The sequence below is a fragment of the Erithacus rubecula genome (assembly GCF_903797595.1).
Source record: "Erithacus rubecula genome assembly, chromosome: 2".
NCBI classification, from domain to species: Eukaryota; Metazoa; Chordata; class Aves; order Passeriformes; family Muscicapidae; genus Erithacus; species Erithacus rubecula.
In genome coordinates, this window is record NC_136685.1 from 49278130 (window position 1) to 49296823 (window position 18694).

At 35.7% G+C, this 18694-nt stretch overlaps 1 protein-coding gene across 1 annotated transcript in view; it reads right to left on the reverse strand.

Annotated features, from left to right (window-relative positions):
* The window catches only part of TRDN (triadin), a 213068-nt gene that overhangs the window by 19340 nt on the left and 175034 nt on the right, over positions 1 to 18694 (reverse strand). Inside the window, exons 32-37 of the mRNA XM_079298923.1 lie at positions 11545 to 11571; positions 10666 to 10713; positions 6900 to 6944; positions 6191 to 6208; positions 4471 to 4518; positions 3885 to 4056 (exon numbers count right to left, since the gene is read on the reverse strand). Coding sequence (XP_079155049.1) covers positions 3885 to 4056; positions 4471 to 4518; positions 6191 to 6208; positions 6900 to 6944; positions 10666 to 10713; positions 11545 to 11571 — 358 coding nt within the window. The remainder of the gene's footprint in view (positions 1 to 3884; positions 4057 to 4470; positions 4519 to 6190; positions 6209 to 6899; positions 6945 to 10665; positions 10714 to 11544; positions 11572 to 18694) is intronic.

Sequence of the window (18694 nt, forward strand, 5' to 3'; positions counted from 1 at the left end):
TTTTTTTCAAAAAATGTATTCAGTTAGTTACCTCTCTTTTCTTACTGTCTACATTTCCCAACCAAAGACTGACACTGACCTTGAATAGCTGACCCCTATCTAAATTTCTTCCATACTAGGAGTTTGCCTTGCCTTTTAAGATTAAAATTTCTTGAAAGATTTTCCACACCAACAAGCACAAGAGAAGCATATATTCTGGTGCTATTATAATATCCAAAATAATTGATAAAAATTGGTCAGTCCAAAGGATAGAAATTCTCTGGTGTAAATCATCATCACTCTTCTAAAATCAAAGAAATTAGCATTGTCATTTTGAATCCAAGAATTTTTTACCCACCACTACTTCATTAGTTTCAGTTTTATGTAAGAACAAAATTTGAAAGAAAAAGAATGACCTTGCTACCCAAGCAAAGCTCCTTTTCCTAGAACTTAGAGCAGGACAAAAAAGGAATAAGATCACAAAACATTTCGGGGTATTCCTTTGATTGAGTTACCTCTGTACTTTCCTCCTGCTGAGTTTTGGCTTCAGATTAACATGAGCTCACACCAAGGTGAAAATGTCTCAGTCAATGTTTTTTCAACAGGAAGACTGAGAAATTAAGCATCATTTTCACTAAGTCATCTCAGGAAACTTTCACTGGAGTCTTGGCCCATAAGGAGACCTGTAAATGTCAGTGCTCAATGCTTAGGCACCATGGGCATTCTGCAAAGGCCACTTTTGCTGCTATTAAATGCTAACTTGCCAAAGTCCTTTAATATTTACCTCTTTGCTTTTGATCTTGCTCATAGCTTCTGGAAGCTGACACATTACTGCACTGTGTGTGACCCATGGAATAGTTAATATGTTTTTTTCATTTTCAGAAGAAGGAACTAAGATCTTTTGTGTGGTATTAAATCTAGGAAAGAGGTTCATGCTATCACTTCTTAATTGAGGAAATGTCTCTCTGAGGGATCTGGATGGACCCAGTTATGTGCATGTACCCTAATTTAGGATTAATGGATTTCCTTAGACAGTCAGGTATGGGGAGACTGTTAACCAGAAGGGCAGCTGGTTTGACCCTCTGTTGTATGAAATGTAAGGGCCATTCCCTCTTCTCTATGCAGCAACAAAGTTTCACTTACTCTGAGGATGCTGAAAAACATATTACCCCTTTCATTATAGACTTAAGTGGGAATATAATTTGCCAATTCTTAGGGTCTTTTTTAAATATCAGCCTACATGTTCTTCCTCTTGACTACAAACTACAGTTTGGTATTCCTGCATGTGTAAGATCTACCACCAGCTTTGTTTTCTGTTCAAGATAATGTCTCACAATTTGTGAGTCTTTAGTCAGTGACGCTGGGAGTAAATTCTGTTTCATTACACATTCAATGGTCAATGGCTGTCAAAGACCCCCTGTACTAAAACAGAAATAGAGAAAAATAAGATTTACTAATTGCTTTTAAAATTGAGTGAGTGACTGTGTCGTCTATACCTGCCTGCCAGGTTAGATCATGGCAACAAGTTACTACTATGAAATTGTATGTGTAATTAATTTGGGCGGTTTTCAAAGTTAGCCTTCTCTTTCTGTTTGTACCTGCATTGCTAATGATCCAATTTCTTTACTAAAACCACATGTGCTTTTACAGTAAGACTGAACACGGTAAAATGTGTGAATAGATTCAGCTCAGGATAAATATATTAATTTATTTTACATACCTACTGGACCTGAACTCCAAAATCAGTGGGTATTTTGTGTCCATTACCACATCTCGTACTGAATTACATGATAGCTACATTCTTGTTATGGTAAGTACACTATACATCTGGCTAAGAAATACATTAAGCAAAGCCGTATAGACCTCCATAAATAAAGAGGGCAGTGATCCAACTAAGTGTTGGCCTATAGGTGGAGAAAGCTAATTTAAAATAGATAGCTCTGGTGTTTAAAATCTTAAGCTAGATCTATTCTAGGATGGTTTGTTCAAAAAGAGACAGTGTATAGAGAATCACTTTTGTAAATGACCATAGGTCTGCTTGTTACTAGTTTTTCTTCCTTTTTCTTTTTCTTTTTTCTTTTTCTTTTTTTCTAAAGGCACTGTTAACCTTTATAATCATTTCAAGCAGCAGAATATAAGCTCAAGAATGTAGTACAAACATCCCTCTGCAAAGGTCAAGGGAAAATATCGTGCTATTCCTTATATTCACAATATACCAGGACAATATAGCTCTTGATAAAAAAAAAACATTGTAGACAGTGATTTTTGTGATGAAAGCATAAGGAATTAGTAATTTAAATCTGTGATGAGCCTCCAACAATAGTGAGGGACATCACTGGGTCTCAGATAAATCACTGCAGAAGACATTACATGCCAGTATACAGATGCAGTGAAAACAAGACTGAACAAAAATGAATAATAGAATTAAATAGAGCAAAACTTCCTTAAAATACTGTCAAAAATGGAAATAAGTCCATGGATAGCTTCACAGGAAGCAATAACTTTGCAATAATAACTCAAAATGGAACATTGCAGCTCATGGACGATGGAGATCCTTCAGCACAGTCACATTTCAGATGCCTTGTGTTCACACTTCCACTTTACATCTGAGGTTCAGAGTGACATTGTTTTCCTGTAGGTTTTTAAGAGCAGGTATTCATCCTCTCTAACTTTAAGCACCTAGCACAGGTGACTGGTCTGGGAAGTTTAAGCAAATCCTTTTGCTTTTCCTTGTCACCAGCTTACTTTCCATCAGAATAACACATGGTTTGGTCTTGATGTGCCAGGCACAGCACCAAAAAAACAACCAGATTCTGTGCTAAAGAGGCACAAACTAATTCATCTGTGAAAGTCCATACTTCAGCATTTTCACCATTCAAACACACAGTACAAACACAGTCCTTCTGATCCTTGTCTGACCGTGCTGTGCGGAATGTAATGTGCAATGACTTGCCACAATAAACACAGATTCTAGTACTCATCTGTTCAGAAGCCTGCCTTAAAAATGACATTATCCCATGACTTCAGTGGAAGTTTTTTTGCAATGTGACAAATTCCCTTTGAATTCTCCTTAAAACTAATCTAAATTGGAAATATTCATTTCTCTTCTTTAATTTAATTTAGTTTTTTTATTTAAAAAAGCTTTTATTGGAACAAGGCCAACAATATGCTTATTGAATTAATGATGTAAGTAATTTCCAAATGGTAAAAGAAGTAAGGAAAAGGTTGTCTGATTCAGTCATACTAAATGCTATTTTCTTATTTTCAATAAACAATATATTTACATAAATAGAAATTATACATCTACACTCATCTGAAACCACCAGAATATCAGTTTTGTTACCAATGTAATTCACATAATTTTCTAGGGAGTAAAAATTGGAAACAGTGTTTGAACCTTGCAGCTTCACAGTATTGCATTATAAATGTGCTTGATTTTGTTGTATTTGGCTGTTAGTAAGCAGACAGAATACAAAAGTATCTGTAATATAAGCAAGAAAATAGCATTATCTAACATGGAAAATCACAAAAATGCAAATTAATAGAACATGCATCTAAAAAGAAGGTTTCTATTCAATAAGAAATAAATCATTACACGTACTTGCAGTGTTTTTTGGTTTGACTGAAAAGTAAAAAGAGGGAAGAAAAATTATCAAAACAGTCAGGTTGAGCATAATATTGTTATGGCAGAGAATGGCTTTATTTGTCCTATATGTTTCCACATATAAAAACATATTTTTACTAATTTTACACTAATTAATAATAAATAATGAATGATAGTAGTAGGAGTGTTCTGATTTACAGACTGTAATTGTTTAGCTAGAGTTAAGAATGACTAATATTAAGGAAAAAATCTAACTCTTCACTTATTTCCTTTCATGAAGAAGCATGGAGCAGACATTTTTTAAACCCATGATGATAGTCCACAGTGAAACTGAACAATGATCCTTCCAATACCAGCATCAATTTTACTCTGTCTTGTACAAGTGAGGCTGTGAGTGAGTATGATATCAGAGACACTGACCACAGATAATGGATAGTGCCAGAGGAAGATCTGAATACAATATGATATAATACCTGCAAAGGATGAAAATTAAAGTATTGCTCATCCTGGGGGGTGAACTCTGTTGTGAAGTCCAAATAAAAGGCAGATCCCCACAAATAATTAGCAAAATGGAGCCATTTAAAGTAAGCATTTTCAGAAAGCAGTTCAAGTTCTTTGCTGGCATATGCCTTTGACATCAGTGGAATTACAGAAGCAGAAATCTGACCTTTGATATATACCTATATCTAAATCTTAAAATGACAACCAGCATTACAAGTATGTACAGTGCTATTTAGTTTGTGGTGAGTCATGTCAGGGCCATTCTATACATCAAAATAGGTCACAGGGCCATGGTCTTGACATTTGTCACATGCAATTGTATTTCATTATTTCTTTAAATAACATTTTCAAAATAAATATGCAAAATAAAAGGCAGGATTGCTTACCTGGTTTTGTAAGGGGAACATCTTTTTCATGTCTGACTGCTTCATGCTCTAGGCAAAAAACAAGAGCATAACAAAATTGCCGTAATGTTTCTAAGTTACATTTTGGACTGGTGGTTTCTGTTTTGTTTTGTTCTGGGGGTTTTTTTGGGGGGTATTTTTTGGGTTTGTTTTTTTTTTTTTTTTGTAAGAAGGATTGCATGCATGCATTTTGGGATTAAACATTTCCTTTCTCTTGTTTCATGCTGTTATTTTGAAAAAGAAACCCACAAATGTATGGTTATTAAAAAATTATCCACTGAGGGATCTGCCACAAAATAGCAAAGTTCATTAGTACTGCACATAGCTTCAAAAATAAAACTACTATTAATGCTACTAAGAGTCATGCATGTGTCTTAAGGAAGAAATAAGTTGGTAGGGCTCTTATAATTTCTTAAATTTTTATCTATTTTCAATTTTTATTATTGGAGAGTGCAGAGTAAACTCAGCAACCATTCACTCATCCTTTGTTCTTGATTCAGATATAATTGAGCTGAATTCCTAAAATCTTGGACACATATACTGTTGCATATGAATAAATTATATTTAGGTTTGCAAAATGCATCTCATCTCCACATGCCTGCTTCCCTAGCGCTCCCCACATCCTTCTACTTCATAATTATTGGTGAAAAAATTATAATATATGTTATGCTGCTGGAAACAGAAAAGTTGAAGAAGCTTTTTTTTTTTTTTTTCAAATAGGTCTAGCAAACAAAAGTCAGAAAAAACCCACCCCACAGACTTTATCGCACAGTAGCAGCTATGCAGTGGAAAGTGGGGCCAAAATACATTTTAGGGCTGTGGAATCAATGGACAGCTGTGCTGGCCTTGTTTCCAGGTGAGGTTTCCCACAGCTCAAGGACTGTGCATGACTTTCCTTTTGAGAAATGAGGACCCCAAAGTATGATGGAAAGTGGAAAGTGCTGAAAATGTGAATGGCATCTGGAAAAAGGACAATATGCCTCAGCCTTTCTGCTACTCAGGTGTATAATTGAGCTACTAGTAACTGTGATTTCATGTGGGGAGACAAGTTGAGAAATGCTGAGATGAAGACATCATATGGAATTTCAAATGGGAAACATTTTAATGAAGCATGAATAAAAAATTGGTTCAATGAAGAGTAATTAATTTCCCATATCTGGACTGTTTGTGATCATTAAATTATTTGGGGAATTAATTAACAGTTAAAATTATTATTATTGTAGTTTAATTTGCATTTGGAAGGTGTGAAAGATATAGAAAATCAACAAGTAGGTGTGAGGTAAGTTAGGGTATAGACCTTTCCTTGAGTTCTTTTTGACTGAGAAGAATTCAGGATGCAGTTATATTAAATTATTATTATTTTTTTTTTAACTTAGAAGAAGTCTTTATTCAACCCAGATAATTTTTAATAGTGATTTTTAAAAGATTTGTAACTCCTATAAGAATATTTTTTGTTGTGACTTTTGATATGGGAAGTGTAGAATGAATTCAGTCCTGCACTGAAGCAATTGGTTATGCCAAATAGCAATGACAAGACAGTATGAATGAAAGGAATGGAAGACATAAAGAAGACTATAGAAGACTACAAATTTAAGCAAAACTAGAAATTGCCTAGGGCAAGTTTCTTTATGTAAAAGTAAGAAAAAAACACATATACAACAATTTTACAGGAGTTTTTCTGATTAAGGTAAGAATCACATACTTGCTGTCTTTGCCTGGGCTACAAAAGACAAAAGAAGTTAAATTGTAATAGTTAGATACAGAAAATATACTCCTTTTTTCCCTTTTCTTTTTAGCATTGATGCATTTTATTGGAGTCAGTTCTCACTTGTTCTTAGCTTCCTCTACTTGTACAAGCATGCATAGCATTCAAATCCCTAAAGTTTAGACAGCTTTATGATGACTGCCAGTGATGATGAGGGTGCTCTGATTCCTTGACTGACTCTTCACAGCTTCTAGAACACTTATTAGTACTTGGTTTTTGATTTTTTTTGTTTTTTTCCTTTCAACATCACATTAAAAAACTATCACAGATAAGACCCAAAGATTTAGAGTTTAGTCCCAAAAAAATTTTCTACATAAAACTGATCCAAAGTGCTAATCCACCTGATAAGTTATCCTCATATTTAGGATCTTTTCACTAGCCCACCTCTGGCTAATGGGAGGCTGGAACAAGCAGCTAAAGAGCTGAAAGGCCTTGACCTCCCTTCATCATTGGAAAGACAATCCTTTCAAGACAATAGAACAGAAGCTGCAATTGCCACTCCACCAGTTTTGCTTTATCAGTTACATATTTCAAAATACTATAAAAAATATTGCAATGCAAATATACTACACTAGATGAAGTCCTGAATAGTGTTTAATATCCCACATGCCCCTCCATAAATCAGGAGAGAATCACTTATTCTTACCTGACTTCTCAGTGGGAGTTGCCTTTTGTTGTTTCATTTTCTCCTCTGTATTGTGAAAGCAGCATTAAAATCACAATGTGTTAGCATATAATGGGAAAAACATTTCTATAGGTGATATTATGCATATGGTTCACAATGACAAAATAAGTGCATGTCTTCAGCATCACTATCCCATTACAGCACTGTAAAACAGCATGCAGGCATTATGAGTCCTGACTGCATGGTGAGATCATACTCATGGAAGAAGTAAATTACTGGGCCTAATGTCTCAGCTGGTGGAAAACAGCCACATATCCTTCAGCATCTTTCAGGCAGGCACTCAGGAGGAAACCACCCTATTCCTGCATCCATCACACCTTTGCCATGTTCATCAGTGTCTAAGTCCAACAGTTTGGCATCAAATAACACTAAAAACTGTTTAGATACTGCCTAACCACAAACATGGGTAGAGGCATCCATACACTCTGAAGATGAAGAAGATATGGAGACACCCAAACATGTGTTAGATCACAGAGGGACACAGGAGAGTCTGAATGCCAGTCCATACCACCTGCTACTGGACAAGCCTACCTAGACCTATCTGGACATGTCACAAGACCTTGGAGCAGCCTTCAACTTCTCTGATCTCATGGACAAAGCTGCCCAAGCCACATGCTCTTGAGCTGCCTGTGGATTGGCTAAGCACAATTCTCAGAAAATGTGGATTAATGTCAACATCAGCCACCAGAGCTGAACTTCCTCTTCTCCAAGTAAATAGGTGGGACTGCACTTTCTAACAAAGTAGGCTTGCTTTACCTTCCCAATGTCCCAGTCAGATGGAAATTGGGATGTTTATGTTCAGATTTCACAGAATGACTACATTGGAAGGGACCTTAAAGACCATCTAGTTCAACCCATGCCCTAACAACTCAACTAAACTAGGGCACTCAGTGCCCTATCCAGTCTTTTTTTAAAACAAATTTCTACTCAGCCCAGTTTGGTTAATTTTAAATTCACTCTACATCATCCTTTTATAGCTCTACTCCCTTTTATGTCATTTTCCATAATCGAATTCAAGCCCCTCTCCTAACCTCTACCTTTCAATAATCACATAGGTTGCTAAGCTCTCCTTAAATATGCTTAAGGCACATTCAGACTGTGTTTGCCATTCCTCTGGCTGAAATCAGTTTGCAGCCACCTGCCTCTGGCCCCTTCTTTCCACTGTGGAAGGCATCAGATTGAAGATTGCAATGACTGGGTGGAGATCAGGTTGGGCAGATATCTCTTGTTCCCCTTCTCTTGCTTGTTTGGTTTGTTTCTGGAAGAAAATCATTACACCCTGATGCATTCCCTGACAGAATGGCTGCTTGGCTTTTTCCCTGAATTTCTAGCCACTGGTTGTAGCCAGAGGGGAAACTGAAGGAGTAGAATACCCAGATTTAAGAGGAACAGTCTCTATAAGGGAATACACTTCAAGGCATCAGGAAGCTTCATAAAATTGTTCTGCTTAACACATTCAATATGAATAAAAGCAGAGAAAAACATATGATAATGATAATACGTATTTTGCCAAGAACAGAAGTAATATTTCTAATTTTTCATGTATTTTTTTGTTTTCCATATCATGAGGAGTCTTGCAAATAAAAAAATAAACCATTTTGAAGACTTCATACAGCTACAAAGAGTAAAAAACAAATTTTATGAATATTTAAAAGAAAATCCTGATCTTAAGTAAGCCCAAAGTTTAAAGTTCTGAAATCTTTCATTGAAGAGAATTTATTTGCTCTGCAGGGCTCCAGTTATGCAGCACTACAAGCATTAATATTAATTTTTTTTTCCCTGATGTACCTAATTTAAATGGAAAAAGTAAGGCTGTAAACATTTCTCTGTGTATTGCAGGCAGTTTCAGCAGAATTACATCAGGAATGAATTCCCTTGCTTTACTTGCTTTCAGTGACACACAGAAAATTCTCTTTAATTTAAGCTTTTCCCTACGGGATCAATATATTTTCTGAAGTTCCATAGTATTTCAGTCATGTGATACTTCTGAGTCTGATGACAGGAAGCACAGGAAAAATGGCTTGAAGCTGCACTGGATCAAGGTGAAAAGGAGGCCACTGTTTTGTACAGAAAGAAGCTTTTATAATTCAAGCTGCTAACTCAAGAGCACTCATTGGCACACAGCAGGCAGAAGCACTATTACCACCAGTGCCTGCAGATTAATACTGCTAGTCATCAAGTGAAACTCAAAACAGCCTCTGTTCTCCAATGCAACCATTAATCACCTGAGAATTGAGATTTTATGCTAAAGGAAATTTAGTAAGCGTTTTCCTATTTTTTTCCCCTTCAAGCACTTATATTCCAAGGGCTTGTGGTCTGGAATGTACTGTATTATGCTTAAGTAAAATCCTTATCAGTCCAATATACTGATTTGGGACACAGTGCTCTGATGTTTGAGAATGCCTTAGCAAGGAAATTTATTTTCCTGCTGCTATGTGGATGAGATTTGGCTGACTGTGCAGGGCTGGTGTGATTTAGCAGGAAAGGTGAGTGGTCATATCACCCATCCAGGCAGCCCAATTTCTGCCCACCACTGTGGCCACCAAGCTCAGCTTCCTTCCTTTCTGCCTTGGCTGAACCCATCTAATGCCTGAAGCATTCTGCTCACTGTTAGTACACAAAAAGTGATCACTGAGTTAATAAAAAACTTGGCCTATGTGTCTTAGAAAGAAGAAGAGAGAAATATTTTTTTCCCTATTGACTCCAAACCAATATATCTTCACTAAATCAGATCATCAAGGCTTTCAGGAAACCTCAAAATGAAAATGCATGCAAATACTTAACTTACAAGGTAGAATATTGTAGATTATAGAAATGAATGAGAAAAATACTGAATACATAGGAGAAATTGATTTCTTAACAAAATAGGGAAAAAAGTAAGTAAATAAAGCCTGCTTGCTTACCATTGAACACACAAGGCTTAAATGGTTTATTTAATCACTTATTCATAAGCACTTCATTTTGATGTGAAGTTCAAGCAGCAGCACTGCCAGCAAAGGTCAATGGAATGTGGATACTTTCTTCCTAAGAGGATACTGCCTCTTGAGAGGGGACTGGAAAACCACTCAGGAGTGATGCAAGCTGAGCATAAATAGCTGAGTTCTCTGTGAGGTTACCCTCTTAGTCCCACAGCTGTGGATCCTTGAGTTCCTTCCTCCTCAAAAAACATGATTAGGCCAGATCCCTGGTTTGAAAGGGGGGCCCAATGTCCTGTTCACTGCAGCCAGTTATTATTTACAGTTTACTCAAGTGCACAATCAGTCCAGGAATAGTATTGCTATTCTTAGTTCAGCTCCTGCAGCTTTTGAGTTTCAGGAACTGGAGGCTGACTCTACTGCCGAGTGTGCACTCCATGAGATTGTAGCTGCTCCTTTTTTGGGGACCACACTCACTGAAAAGGTTGAGAAGGGTTAATTCCCAGCACACCTATTTGATGTAGTGCAGGACATTAAAGCACTCCTTCCTCAGACACTGGAAAATGGGTTTTGTTAATGTTTTTTTACTACACTGGTGAGAAAAGTCACAAGAACAGTCAAAAACTATGACAACTGAATCCTTTTACTTAAATTTCACTCTCATTTTTGTTCCTCTCCAAGACACTGAAAACAACTAATGGCACAAAACAAAACACCTGTGCCTATCTCAAAGAAGTCTCCAAGATTTGCAGACCACACATATCCTTATTGAGTGGAGCTGGTGTAAGTGGAGGTTACTTTGCCAAACCTACCTGGCTTAGTCTGAGACACAGCTTTTTCACGTTTAACACGTTCATGCTCTGAAAATGAGAACCCCTATATTAGAAGGCTTTTTAAATTTTGGAAGATTTAAGAAAATAAAAGATTCTTATTATATTTTTAAAAGATGACTTTGCATTACATATTCCCTCTAGATCAGAGAAGAATTTCTCAATTTCTCTATATTTTTCAATAAATTATGTTTAACTATTTTTTCCTATAAAATTAAAATAATGAAAAGTCTTTTTAAACTTTTAAATGTGGCTCAATTATTTTCTCTGTATTTTTAGAAATATCATAGAATTTCTAAAATTGTTAATTGTTTCTAATATTAATTGTGATTGTTATCACTGATCTGTACAGAAAATTTTGTGCTATTTAAAAGCAGCCTGCTATTCAAACTCCAACATTGTGAGGCAAAAAATAACTCAGGGGAATTTTAGATATATATTTAATTTGGATTTGTAGCTCTGTCTAATCTAAGCTTAGTCTAAGCTGTGCAGCAGGTCAGCATTGCAGCATACCAAGAAATAAATCTCTAAAACTCGAACCAGAGGACTGGCCAAAGAAGTGCACAGACTCTCTCCTCTCTGTGGCCCCCTCAATTGTTTCCCAGTTCAAAGCTGCCATGGAGACAAAAGACATAGGTGGGTCTCAGCTGAACTGGCAAATGGTCTCCATGTAAATTGGAACCTGTGAAACACACTGGTCCTGCATTACAGAGTCATTGAAAAACAGTTGCATAAGTCAAAATGTTGTGTGAGTTTGTGTTGATGAATTCCACTTTAAGCCGCTAAAGCTTTGTAAAAATAAGAAAATACCTTCCTTCTGAAAGTCAAAATAACAATATTCTATATTGCCTTGGTACTTACTGTGTTCATGAGGGTTTTCTGAGGTAGCTAGAAGCAAACAAAAAAAAGTCATATTTCAATATTTTTGTAGCTGTGATTCAGAATTTAGTTCATTCCTTAATGACATTTTGGACACATAAAATTCCAGTGAAATCTGTGCTGTAGTGTGCAACAGTTACATTTTCTTACTTACACTGTCCACCCCAGATGCATAAATGGAACATTTAGCTGAGGAACACAGGCAACCCTGAATTTCTCATTTAGCCAAAATTTTGGTACAAACACCCTTGGAACGTTCTGCAGCTCTTTTGAGAGCTGAGTCACCCTCACTAAATGCTGACTATAGGAACCTATGGAAACTGCCTGGCTAAGTAAGGTGCTTACCTTACTTAGTGCCCACTAAGAGACAGGGAAAATTCACACCATAAGGTCTCTACTACATAAAACCAGAAAATTAATTTTAGCTTGAGTGAGGAAACAACACATAGGGCAATCTGAAGATGAGAGTCCCTGATAGTTACACCTGCTCTAGGAGGCCAGTGAATTTCAGATGGATTCAGTGATACTCCAAGAAGCAGAAAGACATTTGAAAATGTTCATTAACTTCAGTAGGCCACTTCTAAACAAAAGGATTTCAGCGCTGCAACTTCTAATCTTTGTGCCATTTCATTTTCTGCATTTTTCCAGGAAAAAAAAAAATCCCAGATGAGATAAAACTGAAAACCTAGTGAATACTTTCCATGGATGTTAAGACACCATTCCTGAGGCAAAGAGAGCTTGGCAGCTGTAGCCAATATCATTATTGGTTCTACAGAAGGAAGCAAAATGTCAAGACCTAGCCCTCCAGCTGGATTTTTCTTCTTGACTTTTGCTATGCAGCTGTTGTTTTCAAGAGAAAAAAGTCTCTACCACCTGCATGTCTTCTGTGCTGTAAGAGAGTAATCCCACAGAGAGATGTGGCAGGGCAGGGGATGAGCTGCCTTTGCAGCCCCAGCAGCACAAGCAATAAAACTGCTGCGGTGAGTTCCCAGGCTGTGACTCACTGAGCTCCTGAGCTCCCCAGCTCCCACTTGGCACAAAAACTCCTGTGCATGTGGGTTTCTGTTTCACTTGTTTTCCTTGCAGTATAAAATCCACTTCCATTTAGTATCCAGTCTCTAATCCAAGCTGTTGCTGTGCATTTAAGGAGGCAGCAACTGGATATGGTATGCAGAACAAAGTAAAAAAAACAAAACAAAACAACAAAACAGAAAAACCAGAACATTTTTGTGGGCAATAAAGAGTAAAGGTACAAAGTAAGTGTATATGCTTGCTCTAAACTGAGGAATTAGAAATAAGAAATCAAAGGAAGAAAGTGCCCTATGACAAAATCACATTTGTTATTTTTATGTGTGTAAGTAAAGCTTTTTGTAAATTTAGGCTCATTAAATGCCCCAAAATCAACAAAAAAGTAGTTCCCTAACCACTATAAACTGAAGCAAATTCTGTTGCAACTGAGTTTCCATGAAATATGTCAGAAATTTATAGAGGAAATAAATATGTCATTGTGTCAAAATACATAGTGATATATGCTCAGGTAATATGAATTTCAATTGACATAAAGGAATTTCAAAACAAAGATTAAAATCAAATCTGAACATTACACCAGGACGTAGTATAATGACTTACATAACTAATACAGGATATTGTGTCATGTAACTCTTTCAGTAATCACCCAAAATAATCAGAGCTAGCTACATATGAACAGTGTTAATTTAAAGACTCTCTACTGACACTGTTTAACACATCTTACAAGCAAGCTTTTGTAATAACAGCCTTATCTAAAAATCAAAACAAAACCATTACTTCTTAATTTTCCAGTGAAGCCAGTACAGTAATTTCCCTTTTCATGCTGGTAAATATCAGTCACAGAGAATGTTTAAAGCAACAGGAACTCAGCTAAAGTCTGATCCCTGAAATTTGTGAAAGTATCTCTGTTGTCCTTTTCCATCTTTTCTGTGGAGGCATTAATTAGACAAAGTTATATAATGTCAGCATCCAGACAGATTGAACACTGAGATTACTGCTATCTGTGCTTTGCCTAAAAGGCCAACTTTCTTGTTTCTGGCATAACACTTACAGATATTTTGATGAAATAATGAAGATATTCTAAAGTTAAAAGTCTCTAGAGTGCTGGCTATTCTTAAACATATCTATATTTTTTCTATTAAAAAAGCCAAAACAAAACTCCAAGGTGAAATTCTGCAATGATATTTAGTAAAAATAAACCTTTATGTTTTGCAAACTGTGATTTCAGTCCATTCAATATTAATGTATCCTTCTTGTGTGTCATTATCACATGAAAAAATGCAACTCAAATGACTTACAGACTAAGCAGAAAATTAAAAAATGAAATCCCAAGACCATTAGATTCATTTTTACAATATCACAATTATCCATGACATGAGTACCTTGATATTTATTCTATTTAGTGAAAACAGCAAGATCATAGTCCAGGTCAGACTTTCCTAAATATTTAATGATATATGCCATTTAGCCTAAAGGTTGAGAAATTAAAGGCTGTGTTTTGCAGCTCTGGCAATCTCACATAGTTCATGCTGTATCTTGCACTGACAGTACAAACAAGCATTTTATGTTTTGGCCAATGATGGTGAGAGGGTGTTGGGGTAAATCAACTCTTGGTCCCATTTCAAGAAGTTCTGATGTCATTAGCTAACAGGACTACCTACTGGGTAAAAAAGTATTTATTGTTCAGTGTTTATTTTCTAACCTAATGTTAGAAAATTCAGTCCTAAGTAAGTATTTTATCTTCATGGTTTAACACTTAAACTACTAGAGAAGAAACAAGGCCTGATTTGAATTGAATATAGCTAGATTTTTGATGAAGTATTTGAAGCTATATAAGAACTGGACCAATGAAATGATCTGGTTCTACTCTCAGCAAAAATTTGAAATGTCTTTTCTGCCATTCTAAATTAAACTTGGAAAACAGGCTTCATAGATATCTTGCTAGTTTTCACTTTTTTCTTTTTTTTTTATTTGTCTACTATTCTGCAGGCTGCAAGGGTATTAATTATATATGGCATATTTTTGCAAATTAGATTCTGATATGGGTTCAGAAATTAAATCATACATTTTATTGAACCATAAATTGGTAAGGCTAAAAGCAGAATGTGCTTTTTGATTATAACATGTCTATTTTCCATCTGGGTAACAGTTATTTGCTATTCAGACAGCAAATACATTTGTGAGTGTGTACATTCTGTAAGAAAAGAAAATGTTGTGCAGGAAATAAAAGCAATGCATTCTGTTTTAGTTAAGAAAAACAGAATAATAACACATGTTGTAGCTGGGAAAAATTATTTCAAATTAGATAGTTACAGGTGTATTATAAATAAGAAATCTACTTTCCATTAGCCATAGTAAGAGCCTGGTTTATTTCCCATTAAACAGAGCACAAACATTCTTTATCGTGTTTTGGAAATTGCATGAAAACAAAACACACACATAATGTTAATCTGTAACAACACTGAAGGCTGAGAGAGATCAAGATCAACAGGAATCTTCTAATGGAATTATCAAAATTTGAAATGTATGCATTCCAGTTTATGCATCATGACAAAGGTACAATTTGATTTCCCTATATAATATGAGTTCCATCTCCCTGAACTACAGACAAACTATTTGTCCTTTAGAAAAATTAGTGGACATTACTCCTCCCAAATTTAAGTTTCAAGAATTTAAGAGATCGCATAATTTGCATAATTAAAAAAAAAACCAAAACAGTTTTTGTTCTAGTTAGGTCAAGGTTTTTCAAACTTTAGAGCAACTGTATTATAAATTCAAACATAATAAAATATATTCCTTATATGTCTCAGATAGTAAATTCAGAAAAAAGGGGATTATGAGGATTTACCACTCTGTCAAGGGTCAGTTCCCTTACATTTGTGAAGTTACTGTCTTTACTCTTCGTCATTCAAAGGAGAATTCAAATGTACTCATATGTTTTTTAGATTGGCAGACCTGATCTTTCATATCTGCCTGTGTCTTACTGAAGTTCTTCTGGCTAGATGAGCAGCTGGCAGACTGTGTTGCAAAGCCAGTCTACTGAGCATATGTCTAAAAAATTGACTCAAAAACCAGATTAGCTGCAGCAGGATTCCTAAAAAGAGAATGGCTTGTGCTCATCCTGACCTCAGCTCTACATTAAAAAATTACCTTGACAGTGTATGACCAAGAGTTATCCCGTGGCTGAGGCAAAGTAAAGGAAGCAAGAAGTGTGTGGCGGTGGCATAATTGGGGAAGTTGGTATACAATTAAAATACAGTGCACTCACAGCATCTCTTAACTCCTTACAACATCAGTTTTAAATTTCTGGCTTGTTTTAGACCTAGTATTTTCCAGGATATTTGTCCAGGTTTCTAAACCTTAAGGAAGTATTACACCATATTAACATGGTAAGTATGAAATTAAGAATACTTAGAAATATTAAGAAAACTAAGAATAAGGGATTAAGGTTGTCTGGAATATTTGTAGGAAGACAGACAGCTTGATCTTCTTACTCCTACTCTTGGTCTAGGAATGCTCCTCTGAGTCTGTGCATCTCCACAGACTTTCTTGGATCTATCAGCAGCGGCTAAAGGATGATAATAGGATAAATGGTTAAGGCAAACCCTCCTAAAATGCCATGGTTTTCCATTGTCATTAATAATTAACCACTGATATTAGAGCCTGTAGGGTATTCACTTGCAACAGACTGGTTTTCCTATTGCCACTTTCCACCAAAAAAAGCTGTCAGGCACAGTCCTTTCTGCCTTATTTTTATTACCAGAGCAGCCTGGTCCAAGATATCTGTCTGCTTTCCTAGAGTAGTTGTGTTTGTGCCCTTGCTGTTTGGTTTGTTTTATACCTCGGGGCTGCTATTGAAAAATGAGCTGACTCTTGGTTTTGGAGGATTTTGTTGATGTTGTCTAGAACAACTTATTTTAACTGTCAGTTCAGGAGTACTTTATATATCAGAGAAAACCAAAAAGTAATAGAAAGAGAGGAGGGAAGGGAGAAACTTTATAATGGTGTAAATATAATAGAAGTAGCAAAGAAGTACAGACATTTCCAATATTTTAAAATTACTTTTAATAAGAGGAATTGCTTCAACTTCAATCTGAGATGCATGCCTTTAGGAATCATCAGTAATGATCCCAATTTTTCTCTGTTTCCCAGTTTGTCACTTAAGCTCTGGGAAATTTAAGTTGTTGAAACAGCAATCTTGCATGAGGCACTAAAAACTAATATCTTTAAAGTACTATGAGTCCTAAAATCCCAGGAGAACAAATCTTCCATCGACAGAGTTGGAAAGAATAAAATTTCAGTCAAATGTAGATGAGGTACATCTGCTGCATTAATGCATTTCATCTTTAGGCACGTGTAGTGAAAGACCTGAAGAGCTTCCTCTCAAAATCATCCTCAGCTTCTGACGTTTTCATGTGCTGTTCCCTGAAATTGTGGGATGGGAACATACAGATGAGGGAGAGTATGCTAACAAGCTTTCACTTTTAGAAATATCAGCTTTACATTTACATATAGCTAAGGCAAAACACAGTGGAGCTTGGGCTGTCTTTATTGCAACATAAATTATTGACTCACAAAGAGCAATTGAGTGAAATCAGGCAGACTGAAGTTTATAGGATGTTAGAATGATTTTTCAGAATATAGATATTAGTTTATGCAAAAAATGTTCACCACTATATAAAAAATAGGAGCCAAAAGAAGCACCTCTTGCTGATGTTAATATTTGTTATAATTGAATCTTCAGTCATAATGCCTGTTATTGGTGAGAGCTGGCAAACTAACCCCCTGGGTCCAGATTCCATGCAAATACTTTGAAAAGGAACTTCTTAGTTGAGGTCCTTCTTATCTATGACTAGATTTGTAAAAGTAGAATAATACTGGCTGAAAATATATTTACATATGTTATTAAATAAATGTGAAATAATAAATCAGAAAAGAATAAGATGACTATGAAAATCTAGGGAAGAAGAATTTTGGAGGAGATATTAGCTGATTTAAGGGGTGGAGAACAATAAAAATTAATTGGCTTTTGAAAGAATGGACTTTTCACAGCGTGCTACTCATTAACATGTTGATTAAAGCAAAGGGCTAATGACTAACTTCTAGAGACATAACAGTACTGAACCATCTTTGTTCCTCATGAAATGCTGCTGATCACTGCTTTTACTTTAATTGCAACTTTGTAAAAGCACATTTCTGCAAATGATGTCTGCATAGATAAGGAAAAGAAAGGTAGATTGACACTAGAAGAACTATTCATTCTGGAATTGCATAGAATAGAACTGAATAGAACACCTCTGAGCATTCATTTGCACACATCTTTGTGCAGCACAATAAAGTAATAGTTTATCCCATGGGGAAATTTTCAGCCAATTAAACATGTGTTATGTGGATATGCAGGTGTTCAAGTACATTATGCTGATTGACAGGTGTGAGTGTTTCTGACATGATGCCAATATATATGTGTTACACCTAACTTACACTAACAACACAGGCCACCAATTACACAGAGCACTCTTTATTCAGAAATCACAGCTGTTTCATAATCATTAAAACAGTAGTTTGACTGACTCCAGTTTTTGGTAGCAGGGCCTGAATAAATTACTGTTGTACTGTAACGCAAATAAGAACGATTAACACAAGTTGTAATCATAACTGCAATTAAAATGCTATGCCAGATCTATCTATATGAATAATTTTGCAGGTTTGTTGTAATATAAGACTTAAAATAGTGTTATCTCAATTTCACCTTGAATAGATTACAAAATTGTAACCAATGCCAAGGTTTTGGTTAAATCCTAAGAATAAAAGTGTCAGCATTTGTTGAAAAATCATAGATGCAAGGTATCATCATTAGTTCTATGTACTTTAACTATGAGTACATCAAGGTGTTAGGTAGATAAACATGGAGATTTCACCTTACTGGTAGAATGTCTACATTAAATATTTGCATTAGATCCTCCATCCAAGTACAGTGAGTGTGGATATTCAATCAGTTCTAAGGACCTACAAATGACTTACTCCTTCTCACTTCTCTTTCAATGTCAGATTCTTAAAAGAGAGGGAAAGTTGTTCATTAGCAGCAAGCAATCCCAATATTCAT